At 58.5% G+C, this 15,489-nt stretch overlaps 2 protein-coding genes across 2 annotated transcripts; one reads left to right on the top strand and one right to left on the bottom strand.

Moving 5' to 3' along the window:
* Positions 1–633: 633 nt before the first annotated feature.
* Positions 634–1,302, bottom strand: VOLCADRAFT_91767 (uncharacterized protein; the record flags this gene model as incomplete). The annotated part of the gene is made up of 1 exon (XM_002951144.1): positions 634–1,302. The coding sequence occupies one exon, from the start codon at positions 1,300–1,302 to the stop codon at positions 634–636; it is 669 nt and encodes a 222-aa protein (XP_002951190.1).
* Positions 1,303–1,707: 405 nt separating this feature from the next.
* On the top strand, positions 1,708–15,035 carry VOLCADRAFT_91766 (uncharacterized protein; the record flags this gene model as incomplete). The annotated part of the gene is made up of 24 exons (XM_002951218.1): positions 1,708–1,803; positions 1,926–1,963; positions 2,043–2,535; positions 3,268–3,387; positions 3,641–3,748; positions 4,457–4,552; positions 4,980–5,069; positions 5,358–6,608; positions 7,234–7,554; positions 7,980–8,117; positions 8,283–8,545; positions 8,965–9,184; positions 9,510–9,626; positions 9,905–10,138; positions 10,243–10,479; positions 10,769–11,035; positions 11,427–11,553; positions 11,883–11,932; positions 12,337–12,393; positions 12,430–12,507; positions 13,471–13,662; positions 13,920–14,039; positions 14,634–14,730; positions 14,887–15,035. The coding sequence occupies 24 exons, from the start codon at positions 1,708–1,710 to the stop codon at positions 15,033–15,035; spliced, it is 4,959 nt and encodes a 1,652-aa protein (XP_002951264.1).
* Between the last annotated feature and the right edge of the window lie 454 nt (positions 15,036–15,489).

Here is a 15,489-nt window from a genome sequence, read left to right as displayed (position 1 = left end):
GAAAATGATGGGACCGATAGCTATACAGCAGCAACTTCGAGGATACAAGGCGTTTCCTTCCTTCTATCCTCAGAGGAGGCCCCCCTGCAGCTGAATCCGTCGCCGTCACAAAATTCAGGGAAGCAGCCAGCGTGAAGCAAAGAAGGACGAAACAATTGTGGTGTTTTCCTATGATTTCTTTTCACCTCCTGCCGGGCGTTACGGTGGGGTGCACAACACCTCGCTCCTTACCCCCCCAACCCCCAACCCCCACCCCGCATGTGCTCGCGGCGTCTTGACACTTGAGTTGGGGCGCCCTTGTTGTGACCCGCATCGGGTCACGTCCCTGCAGAGCCCCATGCTTGGCAACTCAGCAGCACCGCCCGTGAGTCAGGAGGGCGTGTTTCGTCACGCATGCCAAGCAGCTAAGCGCAGCATGCAGCGCACAACCGCAAGCCCGTACGTGGCCGACGCTGTGTGAAACGGCGCACCTGCCATACGCGATACATGTAAACGCGACTGACTACCCCACGCGACTGACTACCCCACGCGAGTGACTACCCACCGACTGACCAGCCCTCGCAGCTCGTGGTCCTTGAGGGTTTTTGACTGGCTTAGTTTCGGGATGCCCGTAGTCACGGAGCCTGCTGTAATCTATATGCTGAATGATCCCGGCGCCTGCATCACTTCGAGCTCAATCTTCTCCGCCTCATCTTGGTTTAGGCCAAGCATTTCCTGCAGCTGCAGCAACGTGGCGAAGTTGGGTGGCACCTCGGCGTTCTGCAGGTGCAGCTTGTAGAGCTCCACGAGCTCGGCCTTTGTGTGGTGGCCATCCAAGAGGGGAGAGCGGCAGATGCTGTTTTCAGAGAGCGCTCGTCCGAGTTCCATGTAGGCGCGCGCTGGCTCGCCCGTCTTGAGGAAAGCGAGGGCCTTCGAAACGGCTGCAGCCTGCCGAGTGCGCGCCAACGCGCGCTGATAGCTGCGCGGGTCCTGTTGTGGACTTGGAGGCACCGGTAACACCTGATCCGTCTCTGTAACGGCGGATTTCCGCTGCCTGTTCTTGAGGATGACCGCTGAGAAAAGCGTCGCCACTCCAAAAACGATAAGGGGCGGAATCCAGCAGGGCGGTTGTGTATAGTCTCGGCTACATGACTTCGAGTTTGTTGGGATGAGTATCGTAGCCTCAGACCCCGGAGTCGTCGCTCTGACCGATGTTCGCCGTCCTAGCAAGACTCGGGGCCGAGCGCTCGGACATCGCGTTGGATGATGAAACGGATGTACTAAAGACTGTGTACGTCGCGCAAGCAAACTCTCGAGAGTCATTTCCCGAAGGGTGCGATTAGGTTCAGGCCAGCAGGCACAAGGACAGCGAGTCCTGGAACAACGCTTTGGGTGTCTATCGTAAGCCTATGCGATCATCACTTGGAACTTTGTTACAGCATCGAAAGAGTATCAGTACGGCCAAAGACTCCAGCGTCGTGCAACATTCACGTAGGGCGAAGACTGCCAGCACCAAGGTCTGATACCTGGCACAGTGTCATAGCTTTGTATATGGTGACGCTGATGCTGAATAGTATCTAAAATTTCGCTGCACAAAGCTTAAGCTCAGAAAGCGCTGCAAGGCTGTTTTTCATCCTGCTAAAGTACTACCGACCCTTGCTAGGTTTAATGCATAAGATCTTTATATTTTCAATCTCTGAATTCATTCAGATGTCATAGACGTGCAAAATGTGGGGCGTTATCGCTGGAGCAGCTTCTCGCGCTCAAAACTTGGCTTCCAATGTAAAAAGTGTCCTGCTTGATGAGCAAGACCCAAATGATCAGGTGCTGCCAAGCAACTGTGCCCGGATAGCGGCCTGTTTGATTATCCATGCTCTCAATTTAGCCGTAACCTGTTATCGGGGAATCCACAAGCTTAAGGAACAAACTGCATGACATGATCGCAGGATTACGATGACCCCGGTGCGGCCGTGACGTATACGAGGTGCGACAAAAGATGCGGGTCCTTTGCTGATCCCGCGCTAAAACGCAACTGCTTCGGGCCGACCCTCCCCAAATTGCAGGCACAGCCACGGACCTTTCTATGAAAAAGACTCGCTTGAGGAGGCTGACTTTGGTAGCATTGGGGAGCTGCCACCTGTTAGTTCGAACGCAGGCGAAGCTGCTGTCCCAATCGTCGTGCACGCCCCCAATCCACCCGTCCTTGCTGGCGCCACCGACAACGCGACTGCGCATCATCTCCATGTCAGCAACGCGGTGGACGCAGCCGCACCCTCGTCTGTGATGCCCATGAAATTCTTCCCCGGAGACGGGAGCACGGACACAGCTCTACCGGATGGCCATGCCTATTCGGACGGGAGCGGCGGCGGCGCTATGCCAGGCCGCTCAGTGGGAGGGGCTTCACCCGGCGGTATGGGCCTTGGAGTGGGTCGCATGCTGGGCTCCGCCACGACCACCATGTCTTTCTTCACGTCAGCCACGAACGTGCTCCAAAAGGTGGCGACGCACGTGGCGGGAGCGGAGGAGGCGGCCGTTAGCGTTAAACAGAAGCCGCAGGTCCGCGCAAGGAAGGGAGGGAGTAAGGCCGGAAGAGAGGGGGAAGGAAGAGGCAGTGATGCGGAGGGACGGGAGGGGGGGCATACAGCAGGGCGAGGGAAGGAAACGGAAGGGCGGCTAGGGGGAGAAAGGAACACAGGGGCATATGAGGAGGACGGAGAGGGCAGGAAGAGTGGATGACAGGTGGAGAGGGGGAGGCCTTGCGAGCAGTACGGGTAAGTACTCTCGGACGCTTCGAATTGTCTCCTGAAGCAGACCCACACAAGTCCTGTGGGCTCTGGGATGACCAAGGGAAGATTAAGCTGGCAGAGTGATCTCCCTGTTGATTAGGGTGACTAGATGAGGGTGCCCCGAAATACCGGGGAAGGCAGGGTATCCCCTGGTAGCGGCCACCGTATAGCCCCCTGTTCCACACATCATACAAACATGTATTATACACATATATACATATATATGTGTACTTATTACACCTCGGTTGCGTTACCCAGCCAGAGAGGTGTAACTAGCCAGCCCCTACACGAGCACGCAGAGGCCCAAGAGCCTAGCTAGGATCCACAAGTTAGGTTGAGGGACCTAGTAGTACAATACAACGCAACAAGTTTTATAGGATATTTATACAGGGTATGTTTATGTTCTTAGTAAAGGCCTGGGTGCTAATGCTGCCGCTGCGGCTGCTACGTTCGTGATTTCAAAGCTGATGCTCTCACTGCTCAAACCTTCTCGACTCCCCAGATGGAGCTTTTGAAGCAACAGCTGATTGAGGTGACGATGGAGAACGAGTCGCTGGCCGGGGAGGTTGCAAGGATGAAACGGGCGCTCGAAGACGCGGAGGACAGCGCCGAGCTCCTGCAGGTACGACTCTGCGCCTGCTAGGCGTTTGGGGGAATTTATGGGATGGGGTGGGGGAAAGACGAACCACACACGATTGGGGTGGGGGACAGGGACGGCCCTGCCATGTTCTGCCATGTCACCTGCAGTCCGCAGTCTACTACAATTCGCCGTTGTTAATGGTGCTGCTGCCGCTGCTGCTGCTGCCCCATGTTTGTATTGTTTGTTTGCGTGTGGGGGGGGGGCGGTGCGTGTGTCGGCTTGTGCGCCCATGCAGGCCCAGTCTCAGACCGCCGCTTTGCTGCGTCAGGAGCTGACTTCAGAGCAAAAGGCCCATGAAGCCACACAGCGGGAGCTGGACAGGCTCACAGCCAAAGTGCAGCAGGTTTGTGAGCGGCTGTGTAGGTCTGTGCAGACACTTGGGTTTTTTTTATATAACGTAGGTTGTATCTATAACATAGGGTTTTACATATATTACTTAGGGTTTTATATAGAGCTTAGGGTGCATGTGTTATTGTTACAGAGTGGGAGGCTCCTTGGGCAATGGAACGCCACATTTAGATTGTCATATACCTAGGATTGAATACCATTTACACACCATGACCACACTGCACTACGCCATACCCGAACTGCAAGTCCAGGGCGGTTGATTCTGCCTTCTTGGATCCTTCCTCATCCTCTCGCCCAAACCGAACATCCGTGGAGACAGAGGGTTCGGCAGTCGCCACCAATCCAGTGTGCGAATCTCGGTCCATCAACTGTGACCTCAACTCCACATCTCAGCAGCTAGCCATATAACCTCTCACGCTCCCGACAATGTCGGGGGTCTGCCCAAGCAAGAGGACTGTTGGACGTTTTCTTTTCCCAGCTCTTCTGCTGATTCCTAATTTTCCCACTCATCCAACCTTCCATAGATCCACCCATAAATACATCCACCCATCCATCCAACCTTCCATCCTTCCATCCACCCATAAATACATCCATCCATCCATTTAACCTTCCATCCTTCCATCCACCCATAAATACATCCACCCATCCATCCAACCTTCCATCCTTCCATCCACCCATCTGTGTGTACTTATGGTCCCCGCAGCTGGAGCAGCAGTTGGAGAGTGACGCTGCTGACGTGGCGCAACATGACTCCTTTTGGAAAGCGGAGCTGCAGCAGCAGCGCGCAGCGGCAGCGCAGGTAAGCGCAGGGCGAGAGGGGATGCCGGCCACCCCGAGTTTCCTCTGCTGCTACCTCCTCCCCATCCGTCCTTCATTTGGTCACTGCCTGGCTTCTCCACCTCCGCCCTGCCAATCCCGGAGTCCTCTGCAAGTGCCGTCCCCCTGGGTGCGCCCTCCTGTCACCCCTCCATGACCTTTCGCTGCTGTTCCGATCTCCGCTCTGTCACATTCCCTCGCCCTCGCAACTGCGTTCTCCGTCTGCGGCCTCCGTCTGCGGCCTCCGTCTGCGGTCTCCGTCTGCGGTCTCCGTCTGCGGTCTCCGTCTGCGGCCTCCGTCTGCGGTCTCCGTCTGCGGTCTCCGTCTGCGGTCTCCGTCTGCGGCCTCCGTCTCGTCTTGCCCTTCTTTCCCCGATGCTATTTTGTTGGGTCGCACCGGCTGATTCCAGGCGCAGTCACGTGTCAGGGAGCTGGAGGCCATGGTTGAGCAGCTGCAGACACAACAACAGCAGCAACAACAACAGGAAGATGAATCCACGGTGCGAAAGATCGATATGTATTGAATATGTGTATAACGCACACCGCGACATCAGCCCCCACATCCCACATGAGAGCTTCGCCCATCGTAGCAACCAGTAGCGGTTCGCGTCATCGCCAAACTAGCCTCGTGATTGATTTAATGACCTCCCATCCACTGAGCTCCGGTAATGGTAACGGTTTTTAATGATAGGGGTTTATGTTGCTCGGCCTGCGTCCTAGATTTATCTGGCCCACGTCCTGGCTTTACCTGGCCCGCGTCCTGGCTTTATTTGGCGCACGGACCGCAGGTGGACGTAGCCAGCTCGGAAGCAGCTGCGGCAGCCATGGCCCGTATCGGCACGCTGGAGGCTCAATGGGCAGCATCGCAAACAGCGGCGGAACAAGCGGAGTGCCGGGCCGCTGCTTTGGAGGCGGAGCTTGCGGCGGTACGGCAATCGGCTGACGAGGCCGAGTGCCGGGCCGCTGCCTTGACGGCAGAATTGGCAGATATCCGGCATGCTGCGGAAGCGGCGGAAGCGCGCCATGCCGAGGAGCTCCGCTCGGCGGCGGCGGAGGCCGCTGCCGAGCTTCGGAAAGTACGGGATCAGGTTACTAAGGACCAGATCGTCGCAGAGGCGGCGGCGACCGGCGCCGCCGCTGCCGAAGCTGCGTTATCAGCTGCGACCGCGAGGGCGGACGCTGCTAACGCTCGTGTGGCTGAGGCGGAGGCGGAGGTCCTGGCCGCGGAGGCGGCTGCGGCGGAGCTGAAGTCGCAGGCAGAGGCACTGCAGGCGGAGCTGGCGGAGGCGGTGGCGCGGGCGACGGAGGCGGTGGCGCGGGCGGCCGGCGTCATGTCGTTGGAGTCAGGATTGCGGCAGGAGCTAGCGGAGGCGCAGGCAGCGCTGGCGGAGCTGCGTGAGGAGCTGCGGACGACTTCGGAGCGAGGCGTCGCCGACGGCGAAGCCGCCACGCAGCTCCAAAACCGGTTGGCGGAGCTTGAGCGGCAGCTGGAGGAGCAGCGGGACGCGCATCGCGTCGCGTTAGCGGCGGCGGAGGCGCGGGCGGCGGACGCCGAGGCTGCGGCGACGGCTGCCCGCGCCGCCGCCGCTGCGACGTCAGCGGCGGCGGCTGCCGACGCCGATGGCGACGATGGCCCTCTAGCAAGCATGCGCGAGCAGCTCGAAATGATGAAGGAGCTATTTGAAGACGAGCAGCGGTTTGGATTGCAGCACCGGAAGCAGCTGGAGGAAGAGCGCTCGGCGCATGCCGCAACGCGGGCTAGGGTGACGGAAGCGGAGGAAGAGCTTCGGCAGCTTCAGGCGAGGCTGGCGGACGCGGAGTTGCACGCAGCGGAGGCGGAGGCGCGGGCTGCGGATGCCGCTGCGGAAGCGGAGACAAAGCTTCGCGCGGAGACCGAGGTGGCGGCAGCGGAGTCGCGTGCGGCGGCGGAGGCAGCAGCGGAGGACCGGTTACGGGAAGCAACGGAGGCGGCGAAGCGCGAGGTGTCGCGGCTGGTCTCGGAGCTGGCGGCTCGCGAACGGGAGCTGCAAGAGATCAAGGTCAGGAGAGGGTGGCAGCCGGTGGTGGCAGGGAGTCAATTCACTAGTTTGCTGTTTATTTTTCACCAGGATAGATAAGCCGGAGTTCTTGCGGTTTTGGGGCTAACAAAACTCGCTAGCATTTACCGGCAGTAAGATGACACTCGTTCGTGCGCCTGCAACAAGCTAGGGCCATTAGAGATTTAAGGAGATCCGGCTCGTATGTTGGGGGCTCTGGTTGCGGCACCTTAGGGTTAGGGTAGCGCATTAACTTCGGAAGGTGGTGTATCACACACACACATACACACACACACACACACACACAGAGAGAGGGACACACACACACACAGAGAGAGGGACACACACACACACACACAGAGAGAGAGAGAGGGACACACACACACACACAGGGAGAGGGAGAGGGAGAGGGAGAGAGTAGGAGTGCTGGAGATGTCAAGGGAGGGGTCGAAGGACGTCTCGTCTCATGGGAGGTCGGAATTCCGTTCCTCTTCACAGGGCGGCCCTTACTTCTTTCCCGAGACTCCCCACGAATGGGCGCACATACCTCCAAGACCTCCAATACCTCCAATTTTGACACGGGCACCTACCTAACAAATTACGTGACGTGAATTACGTTTTGCCTCAGGATCAGGCGAGCCATGGCGCGTCGTCATTAGCCGCCGAGGCCGAGGAAGCGTCTCGGCGATGTATGGCGGCGGAGGCGCGGGCAGCGGAGGCGGAGGCAGAGATCACCGCGTTGGCAGACCGCTTGGCGGCGGCGGAGGCGCGGGCAGCGGCGGGGGAGGCAGAGGTCGCCACGCTGACAGAACGCTTGGCGGCGGCGGAGGCAGCAGCTGCCACCGCTGCCGCCGCCGCTGTCGCGGCGGAGGCGGAGTCAGATCTGCGGAGTCAGGTAGAAGAGCTACAGCGGGAGCTGCAGCGAAGGCAGGCCGAGGCGGAATCCGAGGTGAGCCGAAATTCAGCTCCGCAGGTGGATGGCAGGGAATGGCTAGGGAAAGGAGGCAATCAGAAAAGTCCTGGAAGGTCGTTGGCATTGGCGTTGTCCAGTTTGGGGATCTGCGGTACGTTCCCTTTGCTTGTCTTTACTGCCTCCTGCTTCGGCTTCGGTTATCGTGTTTTCGGGTTATCAAGCTTATCAGACACTGTCTTGTAGTACCTGCTCAGTCTTACGCGCATCTCTCTCTCTCTCTCTCTCTTGTTCCGCCGCTCCGCCCTTATCTGGAGCTAGGCCGGTTGGGCCCAACTGCTCTCGCCCAAGAGCCAACTGCTCTCCGCCCGCTTCTTTACCTCCCGGAACCCACACTCGGCTGTCTGTCTGTTTGGTTGTATGTATGTATGTATGCTTGCCCGGTCGTATTTCGGGCGCTCCAGGTTTCGGAGCTGCAGGAGCAGGTGCGGTTGTTAGGCGAGAAGGCGAGAAGCCAGGCTTCCCAGCTGGCGATTGAGCGGCAGGAACGCCAGAAGGTGGGGGAACAGGCGGCGGCGGCAGAGGCGGAACGCGTGCATCAGGTGTGGAGGACTACAACATGGGTTTGGGGGTGTTGGATGTCCTGCTACCACATACTCCGCATACTCCTATTACCGCATACCTATGGTAGTTTTAGTGCAGTTATTTTCTAAAAATTCAATTTATTGTTTTTCCTTGATGAAGTTTTGGCCGTTCCATACGTGCAGCTGAGTCAGCAGCTGGCGGCGGCTGAAGCGGAAGTGAAGGCGCTCCGAAACCAGCTTGAAGCAGCGGAGGCGCGGTATCAACGAGCTGCCAAGGAGGCGGCAGCGGAGCGTGCTGAAGCTGCCGAGGCTGCCCAGCACGCTGCGGCGGAGCTGCACGCCGTACGTGAGATTGTACGGCGCTTGGATGAGCAATTGGCGGAATCGTCCTGCGCGCGGGAGGAGCTGACGCACAAGGCGGCGGATGCGGAGGCGACAGGGCGGCGGTAAGCAGCGCATCCATTGAAATCTGTGACTGTCTGTGGTTGTTTGTGGCCGCCTGGCACTGCTCAGCTTTGAAAGAATCGGTCGAGCTTCCCGGACGTTCTTCCAGCTAGCAGTCATCGTTTTTAATACTTTCCCTTTCGTTTTGTTCGTGGGGAAAATTAAGCTGGGTCGGCTTTTGGGGCAGGTTTCGTAGCAAGCCTGGGGGGCTTGTTGCCCACTTCGATTCCCGAGCTTGTAATGGGATCATCTCTTGCGTCCACTCTCTCATGCGTAAGTCGGCACGGCGCTGGCACCGTTACAGAATGTGTCCATAGGATAACGTTTTACGGCGCATGACAATGCCTTCTGATGGCAACATTACACACAACCTGCTGCCTGTCTCCGCGGCGCGGCATTGTTTCCAACTGCAAGCCTGCAGGTTGCAGGAGGCTCTCGATGCCGCCGAATCTGGCCGTCAGCAGCTGGAGTTGGAGCTGCAGCAACAGCGTGCCGCCAGCGCCGCCGCCGTTGGCAGTAGCAGTGAGCTGGTTTCGGAGCTGACGGCGGCGTCGCAGCGCATGAAGGCGCTCCAGACGCAGGTAGCGCAGCTGCAGCATGCGTTGGATGAGCAGGCGAACAGGTCGCAGACAGTTTTGCAGGTACGCGTGTGGGCGTGTGCGTGCGTGTGTGTGTATGTGTGTGTATGTGTGTGTGTGTTGTGTCAAAATAACAACAACATCTGAGCCAGATCTGGTGAGCAACGAGAAAGGCCGTGGTTCTTCTCCGTGGTCATCTTCCATTCTGTTCGAGGAAACGTCGTGTACCCCTACCCGCCTACCAACCTCCCTACCCACCAATGACTGCACGCGTGTCAGCTTGCCTGGCCACCCTTCTTTATCCCACCCATCGCCCCGGCTATCCATTAGCCTGCCAATCCATTAACAGCCCGCGGGCCTGCCCTCCCGCTCTTTTTCGTTGGTTTAGGAGCGGGATATGTTTTGGAAACGGGAGCTTTCGGAGCGGGCAGTGGCGGCCACAGATCTGGAGCGGCGACTGAAAGCGGCTCAAGAGCAAGTGGCCCGGGATGAGGAGGTCCTGCAGGTCGGAATGGCGGCCTTTGACTGGTATTTGCTTTTGGGGAGGGACGGGGGGAAATCTTATATTTTGAGATGGGGGGTAGGGAGGGGAGAAATGGGAGGGGATGAAACGAAAATTGTGGAAAAGTATAAAATTTATGCATCTTTTAAAGAAATGGTTGGGTTGCGCAATCGCTTTGTAACAGCAGTTAACTAAATGCACGCGCTTTAAGTAAACCTTTCTGCTTCAACTTTGTTTGCACACGTATCGTGCTGGTGCCGTAAACCGTTATCGCCGTACAGGAGCTACGGGCAGAGGCGGAGCGCCTGCGACGTGAATCCAGCGCCGCCGCCGCCAGCGCCGCCGCCAACGAAGCCGGCCTGCGCCGTGAGATGGAGGCACTGCAGGCTGCCCTGGAGCGCGCGCAGCATAGTACGGCGTATGGGTACGGCGATCACGACAGCCATACGGAGAAGGAATTAGCGGCGGCGCGTTCGGAGGTGCTGAGGTTGCAGTCGGAGGCGCGGCGGTTGCAGGTGTGTATCTGATAGGTATTGTTGCTGCTGTCGACACCCCCGAAACACACCCCAGGCACTCACGTGCACTCTCCCCCTCGCCCCCATCCGACTCTTTCCCACAGGCCCAGCTGGAGTCCGCCGCCGCCTCCTCTGCCTCCGCCGCCTCGGAGGCCTCCCGCGCGCAGTTGGAGGTCCGCAGCCTCACTGCTCAGCTGGCGGCGGCGTCGGCGGAGCGGGACGCCGCCACGGCTGAGCTCCGTCAGCTGAGCCACGTGTACCAGCAGCACCTGGCGCAGCAGCGAGAGGAGATGCAGGCGGTGGTGGCGGCGTCGGCGTCAGCGTCCGGCACGCCCCGTACGGTAGGTGGGATAAGGGGAACGAGGATTACTGAAGGGGAATAGAGGATGAGCGGATTATGCTGTTGCTGCTGCGGTTGCACAAGTGCTGCTGCTCAAAAGTAGCTGTAAGGCTGCTGAAAACAGGCGGTAAGCCGGCTAGAAAAAGGCGATGTTCTATTTATTCATGTGTGTGAGTAAAAGCTTATGTATTTTAATGTGTAAGACATGACCAACAGGCATGACCGCACAGCCAGTCGCAGTGAGTGGCTGTAGCCCCTCCTCCCTCCCCATTCTTTACGGTGAACGGTAGGCAAGCCGGCAGGAGAGCGCACTCTCGCCCAGACTGGCCGCGGCCGTCGAGGCCGCAGTCGCCACCGTCGGCAATGGCGGCGCTAACGGCGTATCAGGCAACGGCAGCCACCCCTCCACAACCGCCACCACCGCCACCGCCACCGCAGCAAACACAGCCGCCGGTGCAAACTCCTCGGGTTTGGCGGCGTTGGAGTCGGAGGTTTCGGAGCTGCGCTCCGCTCTGGCAGCAGCGGATTCGGAGCGAGAGCGGCTCAAGGGCCAGTTGGTGCGGTTGAAGGCGCAAATGCTGCGGGATCAGGAAGAGGAGGAGGAGAAGGCGAGTTTGTAATGATGGGCTAGCGGGCTGATGCGGGCTGATGCGCAGGCTTGGATTGGATATTTGAGAAATATTTGAGGGCAGCAAATGGATTCGGGTAGTCTAACTGAGCCCATGTTTGGCGTGTGGCTGCCGCGGGCTACCCGGAAACAGTCATCCTCGTTTTACCGACATTTCCATGGTCCATGCGTCCTTGCCAGCAGCATTCCTGTGCCATTGCTTTGTCGTGTATGTGCCTTTTCTCGCTGGCGGGCGTGTCACATAACCCCACGTGTCGTTGATTTCCCGCGGCCCATGTTCGCGCGCGCGTGCACACGCACACACGTACATGCGCTAACAGGTGGGATGGCGAGTGGAGGCGGAGGTAAAGGCTACGGAGGAGCGGTTCGCGGGAACGGTTTCGGAGCTCCGGGAGGCGCTGGGGGTCGCCAAGGCGTCGGCGGCTCGACAGCAGTCGGAGATCTCCGGTGCGTGGCCGGCCGTCACACACGTCACGTGTCACATGACCGCTCCCGCTTTCGTTTCGTTCTGCATTATCCTGATTTATGGACAGACAGAACAGTACAGACAGACAGATGGATGGATGCATGGACAGACGTGCCAAGCTTTCGCGTGCTGTGCTTCGTGCTGTAGATGTCGATGTCATGTTAATTGCCATTTTGGGGGGGGGGATATGGTGGTGGTGTTATTATCTCTCGTGTTGTGTTATCATCTCGCATGACCTCCAGACTGTCCAAACACACGCCTGTGTGGTCCGACTAACTTCATATCCACACAACTCCATGCCTTACCGCAGCCCTGAGTGAAGCTCTGGAGCTCAAGAACACGGAGATCTGCAACCTCCAGGTGCTGGTGGCTGAGTGGCCGGGAATGGTGTTGAGAGAGAGAACGTGTGTGCGTGCGTGTGTATGTATATGTGTATGTGTATGTGTGTGCAAGAGTGGTTTGGGTATGGAGCAACTAGCTGGCGGAAAGTTGGTGGGGCGAAAACTTAACCTCCAAACCGTGTGCCGCAAACGCACAATGTGAACGCACAGTGCACCTCTATTGAACTGCACCTCTACTGGCGCACTACTTCTCGACGAGGTGCCTGCCGCCCTTCCAACCGGCTGTAATAGAATTGGTGACCGTAGGGGGAAACGAAGAAGGACCTCTCTCTCTCTCTCTCTGACAGCGCTCTCTCTGAAGGAAAACAGCCTGGTTCCTGATTTGTGCCGTGTGCGTTTTCGTGTCGTTCCTGCGCCTTTTAGGCGGCGCTGGGGGAGCTGACCTACGAGAGTGAAGCTGCTGAGAAGCTGCGTCTGGAGGTGCGTGCCGCCGCCAACAAGGTGGCCCGGTTACAGCAGGAGCTGGCGGCTTCACAGGCGGCGGTGGCGGCGGTAGCTGCGGAGCGCGAGGCTGCAGAGAAGCTCGTGGAGCAGGTTCGTGTGCATGTATGTATGTATGTATGTATGTATGTATGTATGTATGTATGTATGTATGTATGTATGTATGTATGTTGTTACAGGGTGGTTAACTTCGCCAGCGGCCCCCTTTCCCGGGGCAGTCCCTGCTCTCCCCTGCTAGAGGGGCACCCTAATCCGTCGCCCCATCCGACTTCAGAATGTATTCGTTGGGTTCGGCAACTCACCACCAGCATCCAACCAAATCTAGCGGATCAACGGCGCATCAACTTAGTTCCTGGTCAGCTCGCAAGTTGATATTATCACGTCCTACACCGTCCATAAGATGGGGGGCCACCTCCCATTTCATCACTCCTCAAACACCCGAGGAGCCGGCAGGCGGATTTGAACCCGGGTCGACTGGGTCGACTGGGAGCAGAAGTCAGGGTCGACTGGGTCGACTGGGAGCAGTATGTATGTATGTATGTATGTATGTATGTATGTATGTATGTTTATGTGTTACATATCGATCCGGGCCTGACGCTGGCCAGGGGCACCTAACGGGAACGACCGCCGAAGCACTCTCCATCATTGGAGGGCCGTTATATCTAACGGTCAGAATCCGGACCGTTCCCCCTTATTAACGCAATGGCGTGTGTGCGTGTGCTTTGCGGCACAAAAGGTACGAGTCTGCTGCGTACGAGTAACTTAGTGTGTAGTGGTACCTTCGGGGGTGGTGACTTTTTCGGTACGCAGGTCAGCGTAATACCGGCATCGGTGGCGCCGGCCAGCGCAATAATTAAAATCGCTTTTATAAAAAAAACTGTTTGCGTTATTGCTGCATGCTATGTAAGCAATCCGCGCGATCTCACGAAAACTGTTTTCTTCTCATTGCTCACCTTTGACCTTTTTCCTCCGGTCTTTTTCCTCCGGTCTTCTTCTTCTTCTTCTTCTTCCCCCTCCTGTCACCCACAACAGCCCTGCTCCTCGCTTCCTCCTCAGACTCGCGCCTCCCTGGCCGCTGCTGCCGCCTCGGAGGCCCGGACCGCGGACGAGTGCGCCATGCTACGTCGCGCACTGGACCAGGCAGTGGCCCAGGCGGCCGCAATGAGCTCCGAAACCAACGGCATGGTGGACCGCCGGATCATGGGCAAACTGCTACTAACGTATTTCCAGCGGCAGCACAGCAAAGAGGTGAGGTAGTGGTGGTAGTAGTGGTAATGGTGGTGGAGATGGGGGGTAGGGGGATAGATGGCTCCCAACATGGCTCCCAAAGCAGCTCTCCCCCTTCATGGCTTCTGGCCCCGCCCTTATCAACTAGCCCTTTGGGTTGGCCCCGGTGGCTTTGACCCATATCAGTATGTAACGCCCACACGCATCCACACGCCCACACGCACATAGGATAGACCAAAGACACACATACATACACGCGTACACGCATACACACACAGGTGCTTCAGCTCATGGCCCGCATGCTCAACATGAGTGAGGAGGACCGTGTCGTACTGGGCCTTGTGGGCGGCAGCCGCCGCGGTCTCCTCAGCCGCGTGGCGGGTGCCCCCCTGGCGCTGGTGAGTGGTGCGGGTCGGATGCTGGTGGGCGGCCGGCCCGCCGCGACTTGGTCACCCTCAGAGGGCGGCGGCGGCGGTAGTGGTGGTGGCGGCGACTCTCTCGCGGACCAGTGGGTGCAGTTCTTGTTGAGCCAGGATGAAGCAGCGCAGCGGCAACAGCAACAACAGCAGCAGGCGGCCATGGAGGCCCAGCAGCAGCAGCTGCTGCAGCACCAACAACAGCAACAACAGCAGCAGCAGCAGCAACAGCCTTCATTTTTAGCGCCCGGTGAGGCACATCAACACCTTCAAGGCCACAAGCACCAGTACAGCAACCACCAGTACAGCCAGCAGTTCACCCAAATGGCATTCGCAGCTACTCAACCGCCGTCGCAGCAACAGAATCATCGTCAGCAGTACCACGACAGACCCAAGACGTACGGTCAGGGCCCTGCTGCTGCTACTGCTGCTGCTGCTACTGCTGCTGCTGCTACTACTGCTGCGCACGCTACTGCAGGGGCGGCGGCAGTGCCGGCAGCGGCCCCCGGGCGAAATTCGCCCCCGCCGTCAACGCCCTCGCCCTTGAGCGGCGGTTCCGCCACGCCACTCCCACAGTCGCAGCCACAGTCGCAGTCTTTATATTTGGGCACAAAGACGCCGGGCTTGAGCGTGATGCCTCAAGCAGCACATCAGACACCGCAGGATGGCGCGGGTGCGAGATTGGGGCCGCCGCCGGTGCAGCCGCCGCAGCCGTCGACGCAGTACGGCAGTCTACCGCTGGATCACCCAGGGCATCCTCTTCAGCCACAGCAGCCCGGATTTGCGTTCGCCGCCGCCGCCGCCACCGCAACGCCTGCTTCGCCGTCAGGGTCCCCCGCTTGGCGTCATCAGTCGTCGCCGTTGCTGCCAACGTCGTCGCTGCCGTCGTACCCCGCCGTGGTGACGCCTCCCACTTCGGCGCTTTCGTCGCACCCTCCGGTCGCCAAGCCCACGCCGGCCCACGCTGCCGATTGGTAGCCAATGGCCGATACCCAGTAACTCAGCGATGGCCGTGATGCTTCTGTTACCGTTAATTTCGTTGACTGACGGTGATTTGATGCATAATGATATGATACGAGTTTGGGGAGAAGCAGGAGGTGTGAGTTGGGTCTTTCATGGCGTTGGGTTTGTTGCTCAACAGAGCGGGACGATACATTATAAGCCTGTCTGATCTCTGAAGTGTCTCTGAAGGCTCCATCGCGGGACTCCTCTGGGGCCGCCCTGCAGTCCCGTCGTTGCCTTCGTCGTCGTGTTCGTCGTCGTCGTCTTAGGGGGGAGTTTGGAGTATTTAGAGGTGTATGTCGCGCTTTGCGCTCTCTTTGGTACGGGCACGTCGCGCTATATGCTTTTGTTGAAGTAGTAATGAAGTAATGGATCATTGTCTGCGGGTTTTTGCATCAGAAAGTGATTGCGGTAGCAGTGGAGCAGCAGC

The sequence above is a fragment of the Volvox carteri genome (assembly GCF_000143455.1).
Source record: "Volvox carteri f. nagariensis unplaced genomic scaffold VOLCAscaffold_22, whole genome shotgun sequence".
Taxonomy (NCBI): Eukaryota; Viridiplantae; Chlorophyta; class Chlorophyceae; order Chlamydomonadales; family Volvocaceae; genus Volvox; species Volvox carteri.
This window is presented reverse-complemented; position numbering and strand designations above follow the sequence as displayed.